This window comes from Aphelocoma coerulescens, unplaced genomic scaffold (genome assembly GCF_041296385.1).
Source record: "Aphelocoma coerulescens isolate FSJ_1873_10779 unplaced genomic scaffold, UR_Acoe_1.0 HiC_scaffold_100, whole genome shotgun sequence".
NCBI lineage: Eukaryota > Metazoa > Chordata > Aves > Passeriformes > Corvidae > Aphelocoma > Aphelocoma coerulescens.
The window spans coordinates 434178-458289 of NW_027183463.1; the positions used below are offsets into that span (position 1 = coordinate 434178).

Below are 24112 nucleotides of genomic sequence, written 5' to 3' on the forward strand. Positions count from 1 at the left end.
AATCATTAATCCATACCCAGAAGCAAGATCAACCACCAAGATGGTAGAAGACACAGAGGAAATACAGCCATTTCCTCATGAAACAAAAACATGACGATTTTTTAAAGAAACTGGTTTGAACCAGGAGATTGAGATGCTGATTAGCTTGTAAAGACTCTTTCACAGCCTCAGGTGCTGCTAAATTTATTGATGATCATGGAAACATTGAGCCAGACAACTGCCACAACACAGACTCACTCTTACCAGTTTCTTCTACTTCCAGCACTGGAATAAAAATTTCTGCCATTTTGGCACAGAGATGAAACTCTTCCAGACCTCACTACTGAGTTTTATGCATCAGCCAGAGCTGGTTAGCCACACCACTCAAATTTAACGCTGCAGGTTTTGAAGCAGTGTTTTTAGACACAACCTACTGGCATTTGAATTTGGTCACACTAAACAAAATGTTATAAAGCAAATCAGTAAGATCAGAATTATATTTACCACGGTGTAGAACAAGGCTTCACACCTCCTAGAAACTGACAAACCACCTTTAGGTGAGATGTCTGTTTGAAGACATCTGGATTGCAGCAACCTAATTCAAGACCAAGGTTTAATAAGGTTCAATACTGGCATGTTTGTTTTTCTTTATTTCAGCAACTGTTGAGACTCTGAAACAGCTTTATGCTGGAACAAAACACAGCTGAGGCCAGGGAATGACCATTCACTTTAAACAATTTTTGTACTATTCAACTCTTTAACTTCCAACACCTCACTTTCTGCCCACTTACATGCAGGAAGTTAGGACTGTGCAAAAAATTTATGAGTATCCCTCAGCTGATGGCGAAAAGCACTGTGACTGTTTTCTTCTTTTGGAAGCAGAAGGAAAGAGTTTGTTAACTGATCACAGGTTATGCACAGTATCTACACAGCAAGAACCTTTACATACTCACAGTTCAGTTTGTGGCCATGAGGAATTACTTAAGACTCTGGTATGCAGCTTGGCTTACTGCTTTAAAGGCTTTACTATATACAAAGGCAATTTCTATTTAATGTCCTTCCACGATATTGGAAGAGATCTGGAAACAAAGTCAGGGCATTCCAAGCAGGGTAACAGACTTCATCTGCTGCCTTCACATCCTGTGTGTCTGCAAACAGTATCACAGGCTGCACAATCCTTGCTTCTTTTACACTAAATCAACAATCAGCTTTAAACTCCCCATTCTTATTTCTCCTTAAAGAGTGCTCTTCAATTACCTCCTCTTGGGAACTTCCTGTTTCTGCGACAGTAAATTTTACAGTCTGGCACGCACTGAAATTTCACTTTCATTCAGTCATATTCCGATTTAGAAGCAGTGCCCCAGTCCTGTCAAGCCTCTTCTCAGGTTCCCACTCTGCACAGGACAGGATTACAGTAATGTATGAGCCGGTCACTGCAGCCAAGCTCTCCTTTTTCTCTGGGCAGCTCAAAAATCCTCTTTTCAGTTTCACCTCATGTGAACATTTAGCATTTGGCCGCAGCTTCTCCAGCCAAACTGTTTCCATTTTCTGCGTGCTGTTTCGAACACCAGAACGTTCCACAGTTATCTGCAGCAGCAAACTGCAGGCTGGTAAGTAAACACCAGGAAAACAGGAGATTAGGTGCCAGCCACATGCCACATGGCGCTGCTGAGCTCAGCTAGGATTTGTGTCACTTGGTCTGCACTGTCACACAACACCCTGCTCAGCAGGGCTGGGATGCAGAGGGGGAGTAACAAACAGAACCAGGGAGACACAAACAGAACCAGTATTCTCTAAAGGGGGTTTAAAAAAGACACTGACGTTACGTAAAAGACAACTTCATCTTGAGGGTAAAGGTCTCCGAGGTTATGAACTTGATTACTTCTACTGCAACAATCAAGCCAGGCAATACCCAATGTGAGCAGCACTCAGAACTGGAAATTGTTTTTCACTCCCCGAGTGCAGAGAAAATAGAGAGAAAATATTATTCATGAATGGCTGTATGAACTGACCCACACATGGCTACCAAAATGAATGGAGAACACAGGAGAATAAAAACCACCAAGTCAAGGAATCTGAACAGAACTTTGCTGTTAAAATATCATCTAAGAGCAAAACTGCATAACCAGGGGTGGTGGGACTGTGTTGTTGGGCTTCATTCTTCGATCATGTTAGAAAATTTCAACACTGTTTTATTATTCCCACTTAAAAAGAGGCAGATTGTAGCACTTCTTGCTTCAGCACTGGCTTCAACGCAAAATCACTTCAGGAGAGCCCTCAGCATGCTCTGGAGGAATAACTGCATTATGGTTCAATTAAAAAATATGGTATCTCCACCTTGGTGAGGTTTTGTCCTGCCTCACAGAGGCTTCTCTCCTGGGGATCAAAAATGTGCATTTTCTAGTTGGTTCCAGCACTTGTACTGAGCATGGCATAAAAGCAGGCACAGACCTTACTTCTTCCATAAAACCAGCAGCGTTTCTGAACCTTGAGGAGCTCCCAAGGAGTGCTGAAGGCCACCACCCTCCCTGTCTTCCTGCCAGGTTCTTCCTTTGGCAGAGGAGACTCTGGACAAAGACCCAGAGCATTAATGAGCACAGGCATCCTCCTCTCAGGAGAAACAAAGGTCAGAAAGGGCGACAGTGGAGAGGCTGGAGACCAACTCAGTGAAAAAACAGTTCCTTTGCTTTCTGGGGACAGAGGTTTCTCCTCTACCCCCACTCCCAGTTGTCCAAGAGCCATCACCTCCAGGGCAGCACAGCAGCTTTGCCCAGAATTCAAACTGGGAGTGTCTCCCTAAAGTGCAAAGCTTTACAACCAGACCTGGGAGGAAAAACTGGTCACGGAGCTCATTTCTACAATTCCAAGATCAGAAGCATGATTTTTCTACAAGCTCTACCTACCTTACGTATCTAACCACTCAAAGGAAACAAAAAAAAACCCAAAACAAAAAAAAACAAAACCCCAAACCAAAAAGCACTATTTTATATAAAAGACTGAAGGTAACAAATGTTAGTCTAGTAAAGAGAATGTCTAATGCAGAAGAAGCTGTTAGTATATGTTTTATATCAATCTAAAAAAAATACAACATTGAGGAAACTGGCTGCCAAAAAAAAAAAAAAAAAGATCAAGAACTCAGCAGAGGTATCTGCAATGTTTAAAAATTCTGGGCTATTTCATGCACTACTTTCACTTTCTCCAAAGGAGAGACAATACTACCAACAATTATCGCACAGTGGCACAACTTAAGCAATACCTACCTACCTAATTTTCACTACTGCAGAAAGAATACAATTTATTGAAAAGTATTACTTTTTTTCCACATTTTACATCTTTAGCTCATATATTTTTAAGTGTAATAAACTACTGATACCTGAGCACAATTCAAACAAGAAGTTGCTCTTGCAGATCACCACACCCTGACTATGCAATACTCTTGTGTACAGGCATATAGGCTCTGCGTTTGCATGCCAAAAAAAAATCACACAGGTCTTGGAAGCCAGAACAGCGTGGGCCGCTGAGCAAGGAAAAAATACCAACCCCACCCCCCCAAACAAAAATACAAACACACAGAACAACTTGGGACACTGCTTTTAAACCCTGCTCTTCCTTGTCCCTCTCTTCTCCAAACTGTCATGACACGTGGTGTCTGAAAAGGCTGCTTCCAGTATGTTAAAATAAATCTAAAAGCTTATTAACTACACACTGCTCTGGAATGCCTCAAGCCCTGGAGCTGGCACCTCGTGTTACCGCAGCCCACAAAATTCCCAGAAAGGGGGTGGAGAAAGGGGAGGAAACAAAGAAAAAAAAAAAGAAAAAAAAAAAGAAAAAAAAAAAGAAAAAAAAAAAGAAAAAGAACTACAACATGAACACAAACAAGCCTGAAGCAGAGGGAGCAGGAAAGCAGAGCAGGGATGGCTAACTCACGCGGTGGACGTGTGGCTCCTGTTTGCTGCAGGGACGCGGCTGCTCCTCGCCCCGGCGCTGGGGCTGTGGCTGCGGTTTCCGGCAGCTGCCGGCCAAGCCAAGCCCTCGGCAAGCCGGAGTGCTGAGCCACACAATCCCCACCCAGCATCCCCAGACCGGCAGGTTCGGGCTGCCACGCTGAACCAACAGCGAGCAAACCCCTCCTGCTCCTTCTGGGGTCACTTCTGGAGCTGGCTGGACCAGGGTCCCCCCAGCAGGGACAGCCGGCACTGAGCGCCACGCAGCAAAAGCTGGGGTGAGGTTAAATTCAGCATCCGAAAAGCAGTGCTGGCCTTCCACCCTTTGGTTTCTCAGCACCGGTGTCAAGAGAAGGAACCCACTCATTTCCCCTCAGCACAGTAATATCTCTATTACGAGCTTACAGTCCCTAAATTTGGACTGATTACCCAGACACTCTGAGTACTAATTGAAAGCAATTGAGATGGTTTAGGCCACTTAAGGCCACCAAAACTTGACTGCCTAGTGCTATTTTTAAGCACAACAAAACCAAATAATCTGTATTAATTTAGAAATTCAAAGGTGCTTCTTGAAATACCAATAGTGATCTGCTCTTGAATTTTTTTTTTGCCATATAATCAAGTTTCAATACCTGTAGTACTGTGGGAGACTTTGGTTTTTTTGTTTTTAATATAAAAAGCCCCTGTGCTAACAACAAAACCTTCAGCCATTTTTTCATAATAACCTCTGTGTTGCCCTTTATCTTGAGGGAATAATAAGAAATAAGCCAGCCCTGGAAGGGAATTGGAAAGGGAAAAACACCTGCAGATTGATGAAGAAAATATCCCACTTCCAAGTGCAGTATAGAATTTGTGTTGTGAAAGGATTGTGCTATTTTGACCACTGCACAGCTTTACAAGTTGCAAATCCTGTACCACTACACAAAGCCAGCTCTTCCACACAAGAAGCACCTTCTGTACTCCAGCAGCTTCCAATTTTTAATGTTTAGGTCTATTTTTAGCATGTCTCTGCCACCAAGAAAAGTCAGCACTGTTCTGCACACAAACACAGTCCTCCTGATTTTCACATGGTGCCAACAGCTCTGAGGGCAACTTCCAGGAACAGCCCCATGATTTGCCACAGTCCTGGTGCAGAACACCTATAAATTCTGTGAATCTGTGTGTCATGACACACACCTGCCCCAGGGAGAACTTGAAAAGGAAGTCTTCAGATAATCTGAATTGTTAATTTTCTGAATAACCTCAAATTTTAGAGATAGCCTTGGCAACCTTCACAATATGACTGGGAACATTGGAATAAATTTATGCACCTCTTTGGACATTCCCAACCAATCCTGTGACTTCAGATGCCTTCTACTCAATAATGCTTTCCTTTGCAATAAGGTGCCTCTGCAAAGCTCACAAAATAAAAATCTGGTGACAGTTAAGTAGGGTGTGTAGCAGAAAAAAACACTGACAGTAGGTGTCACTTTTGATGACAATCCAGACAAACTTTTCTGCTGCAAAAATAGTAGGGATTTCAGTCAAAGATGTTTAGTGATGGCTCTTCTTCTTCCTTGTTTTCCTGTTTGCTGGTTAAGAAAGCAGAGTGAATTCCCCTTTAAAACAGTGTTAATTTGGGTGCCAGCTGAAAGTAACTAGTCTGAAATTTCTTAAATCATTAAGGTCAAGAAGCTTTCTCTGAAAATCTGAAATAATTCTCACTGCATTTCCACTGTTGTTGAGCTCTGCCAGCACTGCTTCCATAGTCCACGAAAATAAAACAAAGATTCTCACTTCTCTAAGCTGAGCAGCCAGCCAGAAAAAGAAAATAATTACTCATTAAGAGCAATGCAAAAAATCTGCTACATAAAAAGCAGCAAAACTTCATCTGTTATCAACAGAAATACCATATAAGAACACAAAAATCCAGGAAGGGTGCCTGCACCCAGCTGTGCTCAAGTATTAGTGCCTTCTATTAATAGACACGATTGAACACTGAGGTGGAAATTGGCTTTCCTGATGGCTGTGGAACTGGCAAAAACTTCATTAAAGGCTGTAAAAGGAAACAAAAGCAGCACTGGCAGGAGACCTTCTGCAGAGGAAGGAGGTTAGTTCAGTTTTTCCTCCTCACTGCTGCCTGCTAATCCTGGCAGCCATGACCTGGTTTGTGCACCTTGGCAATCAATGTGTACATGGAAGAGGTTGCTCTTGGGCAATGCAGTAAACATTCCTGATGATGACAGCCTCACCTGAACCTCCCTTTTCACTCCATTTACCTGGTAAGGCAGGTGCTCACTGAAAACCCCCCTGGTACAACCCAACAGCCAAACAGGACTCCCTCATCAAAGGGGAAAGAAAGGCTTGTCACAGAAACAAAGGAGTCAGAGCATCTGTTTCAGTTAAGCCTCTTTAAATTATTCATTCAGATTTGAGTCATGCAAAAGCTGGGCACATCCAGGTTGCTGATTGAGCCTCCTAAGTGCCCTTATTGCAGAGGAGGAGGCAAGAGAGGCAGCACTTCTTGCACCACAGGGACACTTAGGCAGCCAATTAACAGCCCTGTAGGAACACACTGAGCAGAGGCAGTGAGTAAACACTAGCTGCAATTCCAGGAACTCAAGAGTGACACAACGGAAAGCACAGGGGTAAAATGAAGGCAGGGAGAACTGCATTTCTGATGGATGGTGCAACGAAAACAAAGCCAAGCAGCTGAGTGCTCTCACTTGGACAATGAGACTGGCCACAGGCTGGAGCATGACACCTTCATCACACACAAGCTCCTGCATCTGGAAGTCAGAAACCCCAGAATAAACAAGCCATCAGTTATTATTACTTACTAGCCGAAGGAAAAATTACTCAGGCCTGATGTGGAGGCAGCAAACCCCCTCTTGGCTCTTCAGTTTAATTAATTTCACCATAAGGTAGGAATAGGTTAAAAAAATGAAGAGTGTGAGCTGGAGCAACTTAACTATCCTACCTCCCTTTCCCCTGGTAAGGATTTAGAAATTTATCTAGGATAAGTAATGACAAGTATTACTGACCAACAGAATTATTAAAGCTACATCAGGGGGAAATAAATAACAGAAGAAACAGTACTCCTAAATTGTCCAAAAACTGGTGGAGTATGTCTGAATGCACTAAAAGATTTGTCTGATTTTGCAGGAAAACAGAAACGGCTGTCTTGACTTTTCAAGAAATACTTCCCTTCCTGTAAAATTCCTGTTAAAAAAAAAAAAAATCACTACAATTTTTTTTGTTTGCAACAGGTATTTTTAGAGAAGAAAATAAAGGCAGAGAAGAATACAGCTAGACATATGGCTTGAAAAAAGGTATGGGTTGCAAAAACTACAATAAATTTCTGAGTTTTCCTCTATTTTAAGTAACACTAGAGGATCACAGGAGACTGCTGAAAGTAAAAGTTACAATTAACAGAAGAATTAGCCTACATGGAAAAAGGTGGAAATGGCTGAGTGGGAACTAAAAAGGCTGAACCAAAATTAGCTGTTGATTAAAAGTCAACATTAGATAGTATGAGGTGAGTCTTTTCACAGTATATAATCTTTACCAATAAGTATGTTGTAATGTCACAGAAACCGGAGAAACACCAAGTACTGGTAAAATACACAACCCAAGCTGTCATAACCTAATATACAGCAATTCCTGGCAATTCCACTGCATTATTTTCATGACAGTACCTTCCAGTTCTTAGGCTTAATGGCATGTACAAATTGTGCCTTCCACACTTAAAAGTTTTTTCTACTTGTCAGAGAAAGAACATGTACTGGAAAAATAAAAGACTTAAGAGATGTGTTAGCCAGCAAATTAGATATAAACATCCCTGGGACTATGCAGCTGGTGACTGATATGGGCTACAGAGCTACATCCAGGTTGTAGGAGGAGAAAAACCCTGGCAAAGTGCAAGGAGTAGAAAGGAAAAAAAAATGCTGGGCTGTCTTTAGTGATAGACAAAAACACTGAAAGAAAGGGACAACAGGATTTTTATCTTTGTCTCCAACCTCACTAAGTAAAAAGGAAAAATGAATTACTTAGGAAGCATGCAGATATCTTTAGGTGTCTTGTTTTACCAAAGCACTGATTAAGAAAATAAAAAATCCCATTCACATACAGAAACACTTCCTGCTGTTAGGATGCTCCAAACAATGGGCTCTCTCCAGATACAGAACACTGTGGTGGATCAGTGGAGCCCTCTCAGCTTGACTTAGGAGCAGCCAGCCTCACATCTTGGGCATGAACCAAGGAGCTGGAAAGGCCCTGGCTTGCACATGGGAGTGAAGGTGGGTTGAGAAATATGTCAAAAGGTGCCTCTGAAACCCAGAATTTCAGGGTAACCAAAGCACAGAACATGCTACCAGAACTAAACAAAGACATTGATCTTGTCTCCACTACTGACCAGCACCCAGCTGCCTCACTCTTGAATACTGCCATCAAAATAGGCCCAGTCTGAGCTCTCCCTGAACTGCAGCTGGAGTTAAACTTTACTGTCAAACTTCACCAGCTTCCATCAAACTGTCAAAAATATTTATTTACCTCAATAAAACACATTGCTGCTTCTCTTTTGAGTTATCTGCATTTTATTCACCTGTGACAATTATGTACCTAACAAGGGCTACCAGGTGCAGCACCAGCAAGAATATTTTCAACACCCTCTTTCAATGCCCTGCAACACCTGAGCACCCTTTTCCCCTCAAGAGAGTATCACCTGCACCCCTTTGCAACTCAGCTTTAAAATGCTTCTTGAATGATCTGCTGAATTGCTCCAGGGGCAATGAAAGTAAAGACAAGCAGTCAGTGCTTCAAACTCACCAAGATCCACCAAGTAAACAGAACCCAAAAAATACAAATGCCTTGTAAAAAAAGACCATTTCCTTAAGTATGCATTACCTTAGCAGCAGCAGCTGCTCCACTTGTCTCTGTTTTGGGGGGTTGGCTGACATTAGCACTTGCTTGTTTCTTCTAGAAAATAAAAAGACATCATAAAGGTCAGGAATGTTGATGAAAAAAAAGAAAAGCCAAGTAAAACTGTAACACAAACAAAAAATATCCCCCAACCAAATCCAAAGTATTAAAAAAAAGAAAAAAAGAAAAAAAAGAAAAAGCACATTTAAAAATGTCCATTAGAACATTTTTTGCAAGGCGAGTAATCAAAAAATGAATTCTCCTAACTTTAATTCAAACAGGCACATTTCAGAGCCCAGAAATGTGCACACCCAGAACAGGCTGAGTTCTCTTGCAGTGTTTTATGGAGGATTCCTGTGGCACTGCAACTCCATTTCAAGTTAACAATTAAAGCAACAGTAATGATATAAAAACTATCACGAAAATAAGAGGGGCAAACCATTGCTGTTCAGACATTAAATTGAAAGACTAACCATGAAGGTAACATCACACCTCAGGTAGGGAAGTAAAAATACAAAGTTAAGGGCAAAATTACTGTTTTTCTAAAAAACAGAAGATTCACAACACAATTAAAGATTTCACATTCTCCAAAGCAGGGCAGGCTGCAGAAGCAACACAGATCCAACCAGCAAACTCAAAAACACCACTTTTCAATGCATGGGACACCAGATTTGTAACAATCTGGGAGATCCAGAGACTCTGCCATTAAGGTAATTCCACCTCTTGTTCTCTTTCTAATGTAGCTTGAAAACCTGGAGATCACCTGGAGATCACCTGGAGCAAACGAAGATGGGCTTTCAACAGCCACCTCCAGAGATGGGGCAGTGGGCCACCCTCTGTGGCCATCTATACAAGATTAACACAACCAAAGTATGGCCCAAAACTGGTACCAGCTGGAACAAAGAGGGATCTTACACCAAGGATCACGATGGAAACAATGACATCCCAGTCAGACTCCAGGATGCTGCAAAACCCAAGGCTAGCACTGATTTTTGCCTGTTAAAACGATGTTAGGAGTGTGCCAGCCCAGGACCCTCCTGCACAGCTACTGAAGTCCAGTGCTGCTGCCCAGTATGGACCTGCCCAGCCACTGGAGCCCAGTGCCTGGGGTCTCTGCCCAGGCTGAGGGATGGTTAGAGGTAAAAGCAGCAACAAAACCCAGAGACACACAGAACCCTTGACACAGCCCCCTTCCACCGTGTGTCAGCCAGGTTTGTCTTGGTGTTTTCTCCTCTGGCCACACATTCTTAAGGGAGCAGACAATCTGTTTCCACTTATTCTTCAACCCTCATTACAACGAACATTTCTGACTCCCTTAAGAAGGGAGCAGTGTTCCAGCTGAGGTGGTAATGATCCTGGAGGAAGGTGATGGAGGTCTGAGGCGTTACAATTTTGTAGAGACAGTACTGAGAGGCAGAACACCTTCGGCTTTCTGACACTAACATAGTGCACTGAAGATTCTGTAATAAGCATCATCCACAAACCCTCCAACTTTTAATTAAGTTGTTCACGTAAAGTTTGAAGTGCTAGCCTCCCCTTTTCAAAGGGAAAAAGAAAAAAAAAGAGGTCACAACAAAAGGATTGCCAAAAAAAAAGAGCAAAACTCTGCAGAGCAATCAGTATTGTGGGCACACCTTCAGCACCACAGATCTTGACTGCCACCTCATGCTCAGCCTTTGACTCAGGGTTCATGGTGTTCAGGATTTACCTTTGGGACCAAAGACGATGTCTAACGTAACTGTGATGTTCTGAAAGTATCACAGAATCCCACAAATCCATAAAGTACTGTTTTAGAGAAGGGAGTCTTTATGGCACCTACCAACATACTCAAAAATTTCAGGCCCTGAAAGGGTAGCTTTCCCCAATCCCCAACAAGTCTGAGCTACAAAAAAACCCTCAAAACCAAAACAAAATAACAAGAAGATTAAAAAAACAACAACAACAACAAAACCCACAAAAAAACCTCAAAAAAAAACCAAAAAACCCCACCACCCCCAAAAAACAGGAAAAAAACCATTGTCCCCTCCAAAACAACAAAACAAACCAACCAAAAAAAAGCCCCTCTCCAAAAAGCAGAACCAGTTAAGAGGGTGAAATAAATCCTTGTTCAGAGTATGAACTTATGTTAATCAACTAAACAGAAAAAAGAAAAAATGTTAATGCAAATGTTTGTTTGGTGGTAAGCCAAGCAGCATTTAAAGGTAAAGACAGAGAGAGAAGAAAAATTAACAAATACATTTTGCCCTGGAACAGAGAAGAAGACTACCTGCAGATAAGCCATGTGGAAAGTTCAGCCACCAGATTAAATGAGTATTACTTACTGAATACTGACCACCACACATTTTAGTTCCCAGAGTCATCTTTCAACAGCAACTTCTTTGGTATCTAGCCCCCCCTTAATACATTTGTAAAAACACAAGGGCTGGCCACATCATTCATTTAGATTTATCCTTCTTTCACTCTTATTAAAATAAGGATGTTATGGCATTTCCCAAGATGTTCCCTCCAGGCAAACCAGCTCAGATACCCTTTACTGATAAATACATCAGGAGCTGTTCCCATCTTCTCCCCCTCCAAGACTGGAAGAGTATTTTTCTTCTGTGACAATCTCAGACACAAACAACTGAAGAATTACCTTGCAGCTGTACTCACACCTTGCTTCCCAACCTGACAATAGCAGAGATAATCAATTATCAAAACACAGCTTCTTTATGAAATGAATTAAAAGAATTATGGGCCTGTAAAGAATTGTGTGTGAAGGAATAAAAGCTGTGGCATACAGGTACTTATAATCTCCTCTTCATTATTAGCAGTGGATTCAAAACAAAAAGACAGAACAGTTTCAGAGTGGAATATTAGTTCTGCAGGTTTAGTAAAGGGGAGATGAAATATACATCCTTCTCATAAACAGATTTTAAAAGGAAATACATGTACCAAGACTGGTGTCCAGAATATGGACTAAATGTTCATTTTGAACTACAACATTCAAGTGTTCATTGCAAGACTGGAGTAAGAATGCATATGGTACACTTGTCTTAAGAAAAAAAATACACAAAAGGCAAGAATGTGCAATCTCTGTTCTGCAAAGGCTTTTGACAACCATCAGCAGCATTTCAGCCTCCCCCTATGAATCTTTCATTCAAGAACAGCTCGAGCAGCAATCACTCTATATTCCTTCTGAAAGCACAGACTTACATTGCAACAGCTCTCAGCAAGAACCAGAATTTAACTGAAATAATGTTATTTTTGAACCACCTTCAGCATTTTAGCCAAAAGAAGCACCAAAACAGAAAAGAGGGACAGAGCGAGAAGCTGCTGCTGTGGTTCTCAGAGCCCTTCCACTCCTCCACTGAGGACGGATTAAGGCCCCAATCCCCTGTGCCAGTGCCAAAGTGCTGTGGGGCACAAGGGGGAAAGAAAATAAACAAACAATGCAGATATAAATAAATAATTTGGTACCAGAGTAAGAAGAAACCTCACAAACACTGCAGGTTACCCTTGCACTTCCACAACTTAGACCAGCAGTGGGCACCCCAACAAGATTGTCACCAGTCATAATGCCTGTTGTCCCCATTAATGCTTTTTCTGGATAAGGAATCCTAAGTGGCAAACATCAGGATTAAAAAGTACCACAGACAGCGATTTCAGAGCAAAGAATCAATTCTAAAAGGATAGAGATGCTTTAGCACCAATAATCACTGTCAAGTTTTTGAAGTAAAGAATATAACTCCTGCTAAGTAAAGCACAATGAGCTGAGCAAGCAGCACAGGTTCTGCCTACAGCGCTGTAAAGCACAACTCAAAATTCCAGGCCACATTAGAGAGGGTCCTGCTTCACACCATACCTGGTGAAATATGGCCTCACCCTAAGCTGGGGCTTCCAATTCCTATAATATATGGTTCTGCCTTCCTTTTTAGTATTGCATTTTAACATCCAGACAGCAGCCATGCACAGGCTGGGCTTTTATATGGATACAGAACCTCTCATTGGTATTCCCCTCTGCAACAGTAAAAAGAGAACAGGTATTTTTCTATATTAATAACATGGATCCACTCAGAGCAGGGGCGTTTCAGAGCACAGCCACACACAATGTGAGCACTTCTTTTGCATTATTCTTATGAAATTCACGTGGTTGTGTAGCAGAACACACTGTGCCCCAAGGGCAGCCCTCTGACAGGCAGCACTGACTGGATGTGGCGTGCAAGATTAGGACAGCAGGACCATGCACCTCATTACAGTGCAAGACCTGCCTTCCTGGGTTTGGATAAGCTCCACTTGTATCATTTCCCTATCTCTGGCAGTGGTCAGCAGCAGACAGGAAAGGAAACAAAACCAGAGATGGAGAAACAGTCCAGACCCATGTTGGGTTTCTTCTAAATACTCTTCCAGCCTCCATTTGTGAGCCAGGGACTTCTGAACTTCAGTGTATTTTATAAACCACCCTTGGTTTCTCTTCAGCGATTTTGCTCCATCTGCCCTTGAAAGCATTTGTATTTTAGTATCCAAGGGCTTCTAGAGAACTACTGCCCCAAGGGCCTCAAAAGTGGAAGTGATCTGAAACTGGTAGAAAGGCACACACGTTAGCTGAAGACTGTATCAAGATGAGGGATAAAATAAAACCACACCAGCTGTCCCTCACATGCTAACAAATTGCTAAAAGCCTTGGAACACCAGGAGGCAAGGGGAAGAAAGGAAATTTACTATTTTGTACGCTTTGCAATGGCATCTCCAAACGTGCTGGCTCAGGTCCAGGATGTCACATCACAGTGAGAGAACAGAGGGACAGAGATGGGGAAACCTGCAGTACATCACTCACTTTTGCTGGGTGGCATCTGCATCCCAGCTGCAAAAATATGCCAGAGTTTCATGTACACTAGCAACCAGCAATTCCAACAACCACCATTTCTTTTCTGTTAACACCCCCCATACACACACCCACAAGGAATGAAAACATTTCAGTAAAGCTGATCTAGGTTTTCAGGAAGTGTCTGATTCTCCCTAGAATTCAATAAATGTAAGGTTCTAACAACCAAGACATGAAGATTTAGGACAGATCCCTGTAACCTGAGCCTTTGTCCTGGAGCAGTGTCCAATACAACATAACACATACACACACACTTTTATTGACATTTACACTGATGAAGAACTGTCTTTATTTTTTTTTTCAATTACATATTCTAACACATCTGTAGTTTCCAGCACATCTTTTGACTGTTCCTACGAGGCACTATGCACAGATACACACTCAGCTTCTCATCACTAGACTGACTGTGTGAATCTCAACCCAAAGCAGACCCTTCCTGTGCAAGCAGATCCCCCCATCCTGTCTAGACTTAAAGCTTGAGCAGCACTGCCAAAATGATGCAAACAACCATGACAGTGTCCTTCCTTGGCTTAAATCTTTAGGCAATGAACTGATGGAGATCAGTCTTTCCAAGGACAACAAGGCCCTGTCAACCATGGTATCACAGTTCCGTCCTTTCTGTGCAAGTCCATGTCTTACCAAACAGGTCTCTATCTACATTAAACCTGCTGTGTTTTCTTCAGTCTGCTTCTAAGTCTCCAAGAAGAAATGCTTAAGAAGCCTGCTCTACACCCTAACAGTATTCATTTTGAATTCCCCTTGATGTTGTGGCTAATTGGCATCTCCCACTCAAACCAGTGTCAGGCCTTTCCTACCTCTGCTTTTCAAAGTTCTACCCTCCTTCTCTCACTCCTTCAGGACTATATACCCAAAGGATCTGAGAGATAAGAGTTGTTTGTTGTTATTTTTACTTATACAACAACCATACTGATTTTAATGTTTTCCTTTCAGTATGGATATAAACTCTTCAAAAGACCTCCACATTTTCTTGTAATTTTCCTAATGCCAAACCTTTCCTAGTAGGCAGGTAAACAAACTCAGTGTTCTAGACAATGTTGCCCAAAGCTCTCTACAGATATATTATAAACTTCTGCTTCAAAAATTGAAGATAAAGGAATAATCTCTGACTTTTAAACAAAAATGTAACACTGCAGACTCTTGGGAAAGTTGTACAAAGATTTTGAGTTGCTTCCTCCACTGCTTAACAAATCAGAGTGTCTTGGAGGTAAGTGTGAGTCACAGTGGAGTCAATGCCCCTCAGTGGGTCTATGGAAGAGGTTTTTGATCTATTTCCACTTTTAAGCACTGCAGAGTGGATGGAACAAGTAAAATATACAAAGAAATTCACAAGAGGAAACATACCTGCAGTATCCTAAGGACTCAAAAACCAGAAGTATCCGGACAATAAATTTCAGTAAGAGTCTTGTTTTGCTGGAAACAGATCTTCTCCATGAGAGGTCAGAAACATTAACCCCAGAACCCCAAACTACAGGCCTCGATTCCCACCCTTCCCACAAAAATGTCAGCACTTCTCTACTAAGAAGAACAATGTGCAGTCAAAGAATATGGCATTAAACCAAGAATGTATAAATGCACAATGGTATTTATGAAAAAAACAAGCTGTCTGGAGAGGAAAGGAGGAACATATTCTCAGGCTAGAGAAGCCTTGCTTTCTGGACAGAAAAGGAAAGCAGTTGCTTAAATCATCTACCTCAGAGGACTGTAATAAAAGCAGCCACTGACCCTGATTTGCAGGGCAGTCAAACAGGCTTAGGCAAAGTTATTTCCAACAAAGCCTCTGCTATGGATGAAGCATGAGGGGGAAAGCACCACAGTGCACTCACTTCACCTGTGCTTCTGGGCAGCTGCGAAACCAGGGCCATCAGATGTGTCCCACACTGCCCTGGCACTGCACAGTAGACACTCTATTGAGGTAATTTCCATGGATACCAATGTGAAATATTAGGGAAAATACGAACAAAGCAAGTAAAATATTTCCAGGACACTGCTCAGCAGCACAAGACAAAACTAAACATTCCTGGGATGAATAATGACTGAGTGGAGACACCAGTTAATTGTCCAAAAGATACCACTTTGCTATCAAAAGGCAAAAATACATATATGAGAAAATTCATTACGAACTTTTCTTTTTAGTATGTTCAAACATTTGAATTTACCTCTTCCACTTCTGCTTTTTTCTCTCCCACCTTGGAAGAAGCTTCATTTGCCTTCTTGTCACCATGCTGTAAACAAAGAAAACAGATGTGCAGCTATTAAGACCTTAAGTCATATCTTCCACACAAAGAAATTCTCAAGCTTCTTAGTGCAAGGATGATTCATTTCAGCTACCACAATATGACAGGAAGGAACACTTAAGTTTTTCTTCTCACTAATGGGCAGGATTTCTAAATGGCCTGCTGGATAACTTCAAGAGCAATCAGTCATAAGGCCATGACTCTTAGGGCAGTTACATGACTGTTCTCGTGAAAAGCTCTGGAAGATATTCAACTTATCACTAAGCCCTTAGCAGCAAAGCACTCTCTAACGCTTGTTTTGGAAATGTCAGAACCACAGGCTTCAGCAGAAACTGAACAGCTCTCAGAGATGCCAACACAATGTGTGCAACCCACTCCAGCATCTGAACTTCCCTCAGACACACTAAAATGCTTGTTGTGCCCAGCCCTCCTCACCTGGAAGAAAGCTGTTACCATGATTGCTGTAATTCTGGTGCTGATACAGAAAAACATAAATGCTCCAACAGTTCAGGCACATTAGGAAATACAGTTCTTCCAGGATCCCTGAACCTCCTGCATCTTTTATCTCCTCCAAGACTCTAAACCTCTTCCATTCACCTAACCTGATGTACAACCCCAGTAGCTTCCTATGTGCAGCAGTGTAAAGACAAATTTTGCTCAGCACACACACTGGCATCCAGCACCTTGTAACTGTCTGCATCTCTGAAAAGTGGTGAATATGGTCCCTCAAAAAAACCTTTTACAAAAATAAGAAGAAAAAAAAGCAAAAAATAAATATAAGAGGTAACATAATATAGCTACTCTCTAGTATCTCAGCTAATGTAACTTCCCACAGCAACTGAGACATCTGGGAGGGAGGATTCACATCTGGTTTGTTTTGTTAAGTAAAGACAGAAGATTATTCAAGACCCATTTATTCCCTTCTGTTTTCAGGACTGAGCAGTAGGAGGTAAAGCCTGCTAATCCACAAAGTAATGAGCTCCTGCAGATTTTTCTTTACATGGCTATAGGGAGAAAGTAATGATCCATGTATCACTGCACCATCTTCAACAGGAATCAGTTCCAGCACATCAGCAGGAGAAAATGCAGGCTGAAAAAAGTACTATAGCAACAAAAATTTCAGTAATTGTTTTAGACAACCTCTAACTATTCAAGTTTTTAAAATGAGATTGGTTATGACTAAGATACTTGACAAGTTTTAAAATTGGAAATGCTATATTCATATTCCAATTATGTCTCTTTAGAGGAAAAACAAGCCCTGCATGTTGTCTATTCAGGTAAGAGATTAATTGATTCACTGCTCCATAATAGCACTTCCAGTACAGACACAATTTACCCAGCTATCTGTGCTCTTAACTGCTACAATAAAAGCATATCACACACGTATCAGTAAGAGCAGTATCAGTGAGTGTCCTGTTGCTGACAGAACAGGAATTTCAGAGCCAGCCATAAGGCTCAGGAGCTGAAGGAGACCTCTGTTGATTGGGCTCTTTGTATGGATACCCTCAGCATCAAAATGCTCCAAAAATCAAGTGTTACCCTGAATCCAGCTATTAAAGTTGTTTATTGCTACCATTCATTTTCTTCTTCAAATTCAGACATAGCTTTAAAAGCACCAACACCAATCGAAGTGTAGGCTCTCCTTAGTTTTTTTTTTCTTTTACAAAACCAAGTCAGGGAATGTAGGAACTAATTACTTGCTTCCTTCTGAGTATGCCAGACCTTTACCAGGGCTGAATCCAGTCTTACCCTTCTTCCCTAAGTCCACCTCCTCATCCTCATACCAAACAAACCCACAGCAGACAGGACCATGGCACCAAAAGGGCACCAAAAGGGCACCAAAAGGGCACCCAAACAGACCCAGGACTACGCAGAAGGAGATACAGAAGGGGACTGGCAGGATTCCCTCAACCACCCCTCAGGCAAAATATCTGTGTCCCTGAGGGACCCCAGGGCAGCTTCACTGCCCAGAGAGGCTATGGAGTCAACCAGGACAAGGACCACAACTTTGCTATCCCTAAACTCAAGTCAGAGAGACATCAAAAGCATGACACCTTCCCTCAGACAGCTATGTCAAACAGCATCTGTAATAAAGAGACTTTGAGTCAGAGGCCAAATACGTGTACTCCAACTGAGGGAGTGAAGCACATGTGGTCAGACCAAAGCAGTTTTGGTCTGTTTTTTTTTTTTTTTAATCCAGTAAGTTGAGTAATGCACTGTGTACACACAGAGACCTGATACTCACTGTCCGGCCTCAGATAACAAAACAGCCTGTGAAAGTGCTGCCTTGCAGGAAAGTCTGCTGTCCTGAAGAGGTAACCTTGCAAAGCACAGCTTCACAATACACCTGAGGAAAACATGCTGGTTCCCTGAACAGTTGATGCATAAGGTATGATGAGGGACCCTGTTCCAAAAATGTCCTTCAACAGCTCTTTTCTTATCTGCATTTCCAAGCTTTGAACCCTCTAGTAAAAATATTAAATATACAAATAAAATACATGCAGTAAATCAATCTGCTTAGTAAGAACGTTAAGCTCAGGTTTTGTGGCACAGTGTGTATTCACTACTCCTTCATATTCACACCTCATAATGACAAGCTGACTTTTTCTTTGGGCACTCTTTCCTTTTCCTGCTCATCTTCCCTTACAGTGCCAAAGATACACATTCATAACCAAACCAGTGGATCAGAGCAGCCCCAGCTCTCTCACATCAACAGAGAGTGTAAAGCTGAAGTGACATTTCTAGTTTAATTAATGAGCTAACAATTCCTTGTAGCTTTTAAGCTGGCCCAAAATATTTTCCAACCTTACTAACTAAAAAAAAAACCCGCACAAACCTACCCATAATTACATGTTCACAAAAATACGTGTCACGAGCAAGAAAGTTTATCCTGAGATCTTCATCCTGTTCTAAAGTGCACAAAAATGTCACCACACTATTGTTTTCAGACACACCCTTAACTTCTGAGTCAAACAGCATTCATAAACTAGAAAGCAACTGGTGAAAAAGCACAGAGAGAATTACTAACAACTGAACAGACACCTATGTGCACAAAAACCCAAAAACCCAACCCCTCACTAAAGGCTTTGCTTCCAAGAAATTCCTTCAAAACCTCAGGAGATTTAGAAGGCATTAACAAGCTTTTGGTTTAAGGCCATTGCGCAGCATCTCAGAGGACGTAAAGTAAGCGGGTGAGAAGTGAAGTCTTCCAAGATTCTCAGCTGAAATAAATCAACTCAGCATTACAGCTATTAAAGGAGATGGGAATCTGACCTTCGCTCTCAGCTGGAACTAGGAGGAACACAAGAGATCTTTTGACGCTGCTCAGAAAACTGTCAGCTGCAGAGAGGTGCCAGGGGAGTTACAATCAAGCCAGGTAAGGAATCAAAAGGTGAAACCCAGATCCTTATTACATCCAACCCCAGCTTTAAATACACCAGCCAGTAAAAACCTTCTTAGACTTGAATCACGTGAACCTCCTTTGTGTCTGCTCCTCTCACCCACCTTTCCTGCCTCTCCCACCTCCCCAGTGTGAATCACACACACGGGAGAGGAGAGGGCTCTAGTCCCACGTGGAGGCCCACAAGTGCCAGCAACCACAACCATGGGTTTCCAAAAGAGCAAGTGCAGGAGCAGTTTTCTTACCTGATGACACAGTCCTATCTTAGTATCTTTTCTTACCCTGGATGCGATGACACAGAGCTAACGAGACCCTTTACATCCCTTTCACTGCTTAATGCAGTAATTCTCAAACCTTCCCCTTTGTGATTTTGTGTCACCTCCACCACACTGATTTGACCTGACACAATGACTGATAGCTGAAAACACTGCTAAACACTGGTCCAAGCTACGTGGAGCAACTTAAAAGTAGAGTCATAACTTCAAAACATTTCATCTACCTGATCATATATTTAGGAAATACATTAAAGTAATGTCTTCTCCGAAACCAACATTTCACAACATATGGTTTCTGTAAAACTTTAACAGAAGGCAAACTTTTTTTTTTTCACCACCCCATACAGAGACCAACTGCTTCCTCCTGTGAGTAATAAACCATAAAGGTTTCTTAAAGGCTTTTTAAAGCCTTTTAAAGAAGTCGCGGTTCGTCACAGTAATGAGCAGCGACCCAAGTCCATCCAAACCGCACGGAGCCATCAGAGAGCTGTGGTTTGCTCAGGGAGGATCTGGCAAGCGACGGCTCTTCCCGGCAGCATCGCCGCCACCCACCTGCAGTGAAGGACACGATCCTGGAAAAAAGCGCAGCGCAGTTTTTCCCAAAACAGGAACAGCCCCACATACAATCCTGCCTTACGCGTTCTGCTGCGGTTTCGTCACCCCGCGAGCCTGCGCTACTCGGGGGACGACGAAAACTGCCAAGAGCACCAGAACCCCCGGGTTTCAGTGTCGCTTTCTGACAGGGCATGGGGATGCGCATCGGCGGCCGGAGCGCACCGCGCTTCCACCTGACCTGAAGCACTGGAGTTTTCTCCTAGAAAGCGCTGTCTCGCCTCCAGCCGCACCGCAACCCCCTGTTCCTTACCCCTTCTCCATCCCGAGCGGCCGGAACTCCCCGCCCGCCGCGCCCGCCCCACCCCGCGCCCCCCGCCAGCCACTCCCGGCGTGGTCCCGGGCTCTCCCGGGGCTTTCCCCCGCACTCACCATGGCGTACCACCAGCGGGCGAAAGCCATGGCGCTGCGGCTGCTCCTCCTGCCCGCCCTGCCCGGCACTGCCCGGCCCGGCCCGGCCCGGGACGCGCCCAGGGCGGTGCCCGGCGCGGAGCCGCTCCCCCGCCGGGGCCGCGGGGCGCCCGGGGCAGCGCGGAGCGACATCGCCGCCCTCCTCACACCCCTCCCCGCATCCCCGAGCCCGCCTTACCGCCGCGGGCAGCGGCTGCCTGCCCTTCCCGGGCGCCGACATGCCGATCCCGGGGAAGAGGAGCGGGGGGCGGCCGGTCGCTCCCAAGCTCCGCGGGCGGCTGGAACGGCCCTCGGTCCCTCCCCTTCCTGCCGGGGCCGAGCCGGGTACGGGGGAACCAGGGGGGCCGCGGGTCCGGGATGAGGTTGGCGGGGCGGGAGCGGGGAGCCCGTGGCGGGACGGCGCTCAGCTGGAGCGAGAGTGGCTTTTCTTTAAAATAGCGTTGTGTGGTGGGGGGGGAGAAGAGATCGCCGACTTTTTTGTCCTCACGGAAGTCTTTCCCCTTGGAAAAGCGTTTGGGTGTGGACAGCCGACCCTAAGCTCCATGGCAGCTCCCAGCGTGGATCCTGCACCTCACGGCTTCTTCTCCCGGGATGGAGCCAGGCGGAGGGTGCTTGGGGCTGCTCCAACACCCGGCTCCTCCACCGGCCTCCGTCCGGCTCCTGTGCCAGCTTCCCTTCAACTGCGGCATCCTATTCCTATGATAGCCTCCTTCCCCAGCCTGGGCATCCTGGCTCTTCCACCAGCCTCTGGCTGCTCTGCCACCTTCCCTACAGCTGTGCTACCCTGCCACCTCTGCTGGCTCCAGCCTTGGCCGTCACCTTGGCATGGCTTCGTTCCCACCACGCAAACACACTTGGTTTGGAAGTTGGCCACGCATCCCATGGGTTGATGTGGTGTTAAACCCTCACATCCAGGGGATTTGTTGCAGGTCAGGTTATAAAATGGAAAACACAGATACTGTGTGCAGGAATGGATGCAGTTTGACGACTTTGCCTTGCCAGGTTGTGTACAGTAAATGAAGTCAGCGTTTGGGGTGTTCCGTGCCAGGGAACCCCAGGCACACGCTGGTTGGGTGGAACAGCTGTTGGATGAATTGCACTACTCCAAAGAGATAACAGCAGCAGCTCCTGAACACATTCTTGTGTCAGGAGGCCTTGTCCATCAGCAGGAGGAAGGAAAAGTGTCCCAGTCTTTAGGGATTGCTTGTCTCCTTCCTTGGGGAAGAGGCAGTAGGACTAATCCATGTGGTAGGAAGTCTGTAAACCCAATTAAGTGCCTATGCCCTGGGCTGTCAGACAGGAGACAAGTGGGTGAGGTCTCCCCTCAAGGTCTTGAGAAATGGTTTTAATCTGCAGAGAGAGGAATGTTCAGATGGGTCTGCCTAAAGCCACTCCTGCTTTTCCTTTCTGATTAGATCCATGCAGAGTTATGGCTGACTCTGAAGTGTTTCAGCCTGTGACACCTAGGCAAGGTGCTCCAGAGGAGTGGGAGGCGAGGGCCATGTTTAATGCTTGGCTTCTACGCAGGGCTGCTGTGTGCAGATTTACCTCCGGTCGCTCTGACAGGTCTAACAGATTGTGCTGTCTTTCTCCAGCTGCAGGCAGCAGACCCTCCCTGCTGGCAGAGGGCTACAGGCTCAGGAAACGTCACCCATCTCACTGCAATGTGCCTGATGACAAACAACTGGAGCTGACAGTGATTGGAGTGGTGGAGTAGCACAGGAACAGGGCAGTAACACATGAAACCCTTGGTGACATCAGGCTGGACATTCAGGGTTCTGCTGACCCAGAAGCACATCACCCATTCCAGCTCTGCCAGTAGGTTCAGTTTGTAAATGAGGTTTGAACACTGCTGCAGGAGGGAGAGGAGCTGCCCACGCACTTGTCCCAGTTGTTGCAGTGTTTTGGAAACTGACTGGGCTCCATCCAGCCCATCAAGGAAATACTGCTTTAGGGCTAAGGGCTTGGCATTGTTGTTTCTATTAAAAGGTTCCTCTAGCTTGCCACTGCTTCAAGAAACCATTGCTTACTGGCCATTTCTGCTTAAATTTATTCTTAACCAGTTGAAACTTTTATATGTAAAGGATGTATGCAGCAGACATTTACCTGGGGATGAAAAAGCAGGTTCCTGCTCGTCTGACAGAAGTAGAGTCAGCTGATGGATGCCTGAGTCAGCCTTTTAAATACTGCAGGCCTAAACTCCACTCCAACAGGTTACTCATTTGGGTAAAGATTTGGGTATTTGAGTGGAGCAGTTGCTAGTAATTACCCAAGTCTGTCTGTCTGACACTTACTGTCTTTAATTAGGAAAAAATAAGTTTTCCTTGCGGCAGCATACAAGTGTGTGGTATAAAAATCACACAGAGTTTTCTGTCACAGTTTCTACGTATTCCTTCAGAGCATCTGCAAGTGAACAAATCCACTGAGGCTTGCTGAGATTTTATGTGGCATTGGCCACTGAGTTCTGCACAGGGCTGATCAGAAACAGATGCAAGAGGTGATGGACAGCACAAACATCAGCTTTTTCAATGTTTATTGGCTGGAAAAAGAGCAGGTGGCCACATCAGGAACACACAGGTTGTTCTTTACTGCAATAGTGTGTGATGTGAACAAGTATTCAAAAAGAGCTTGTGTGCTTTTAATAGTCATGGATACATTTCCATGTAATTCAAGGTATTAGGAGTCTAAAATTGGAATGAAGAATCACAGACTCATTTTCCCCACCATGCCTCATCTCCAAAGGGCGCCAGTTGACGTCAAATGCCTCCCAATAAAAAGGTGCTCAAAATTCTGGCAGGATGGGATGAAATTTTTGCCAAGCATACATATTTTATTAATATAACTTGCATAATGGTATGACTGCAAGCTTATGAGTCATTCATGAAATCTACAAAATAAAGTACAAAATCTCTTGTGTAACTGGATTTTCAGCCGGGGTAGTTTAAAAGAAGTCTTAGTATAAAAACTAGTTAAAACAATAGGTTTTTTAATTTCTTTCCTCCTCTTCCTGTGTTTTACAAAGAAACTCCTCTCAAGTTTTTGTTCTGTTGTCTTCCTCTGAAACCCAAAACCATCAGGATTTACTTTTTTTTTTTCTTCTTAATTTGATGCATTCAGTCCCACCCTGTTTTAACACACCCACAATAACAAAGACCAACAAGTACATTTAATTTCTCCTTTTACTGTTTTTGTTCACCGTGTGAAATGGAAAGTGGTATTTTAAGTTACGGAAATTCTGTTTGTTGATAAGCATAGTTTGATGACATCCTTGCTCTAGAAAGCATTAATGCCAATTCTTACTTTTTAAAAGAAGGGTTTATTTCCATATCTGTAGCTACTTACATTTTTGTATATGTTATAAACATCTTTTATCTTATAAGTGGTATGTCCTCTGCTAGTTTAGTGGGGTCTGAAGATTTCCTGCTGGACTCTATCCCCACTGATGAGTGGAGATTTCCTCCCCTCAGAGAGAA

The 24112-nt window shown here is 43.7% G+C and overlaps 1 protein-coding gene across 6 annotated transcripts in view; it reads right to left on the bottom strand.

Moving 5' to 3' along the window:
- Positions 1-20943, bottom strand: part of CAST (calpastatin) — a 49547-nt gene extending 28604 nt beyond the window's left edge. For 3 of the 6 annotated variants that reach the window (XM_068998387.1, XM_068998386.1, XM_068998385.1), the window contains exons 1-5: positions 18782-18800; positions 18187-18310; positions 16377-16416; positions 15864-15929; positions 8808-8879 (exon numbers count right to left, since the gene is read on the bottom strand). In XM_068998387.1, the coding sequence (XP_068854488.1) occupies positions 8808-8879; positions 15864-15929; positions 16377-16416; positions 18187-18310; positions 18782-18785 (306 nt within the window). In that variant the 5' untranslated portion in view covers positions 18786-18800. The other 3 variants (XM_068998390.1, XM_068998388.1, XM_068998391.1) reach the window with 3 other exon arrangements.
- Between the last annotated feature and the right edge of the window lie 3169 nt (positions 20944-24112).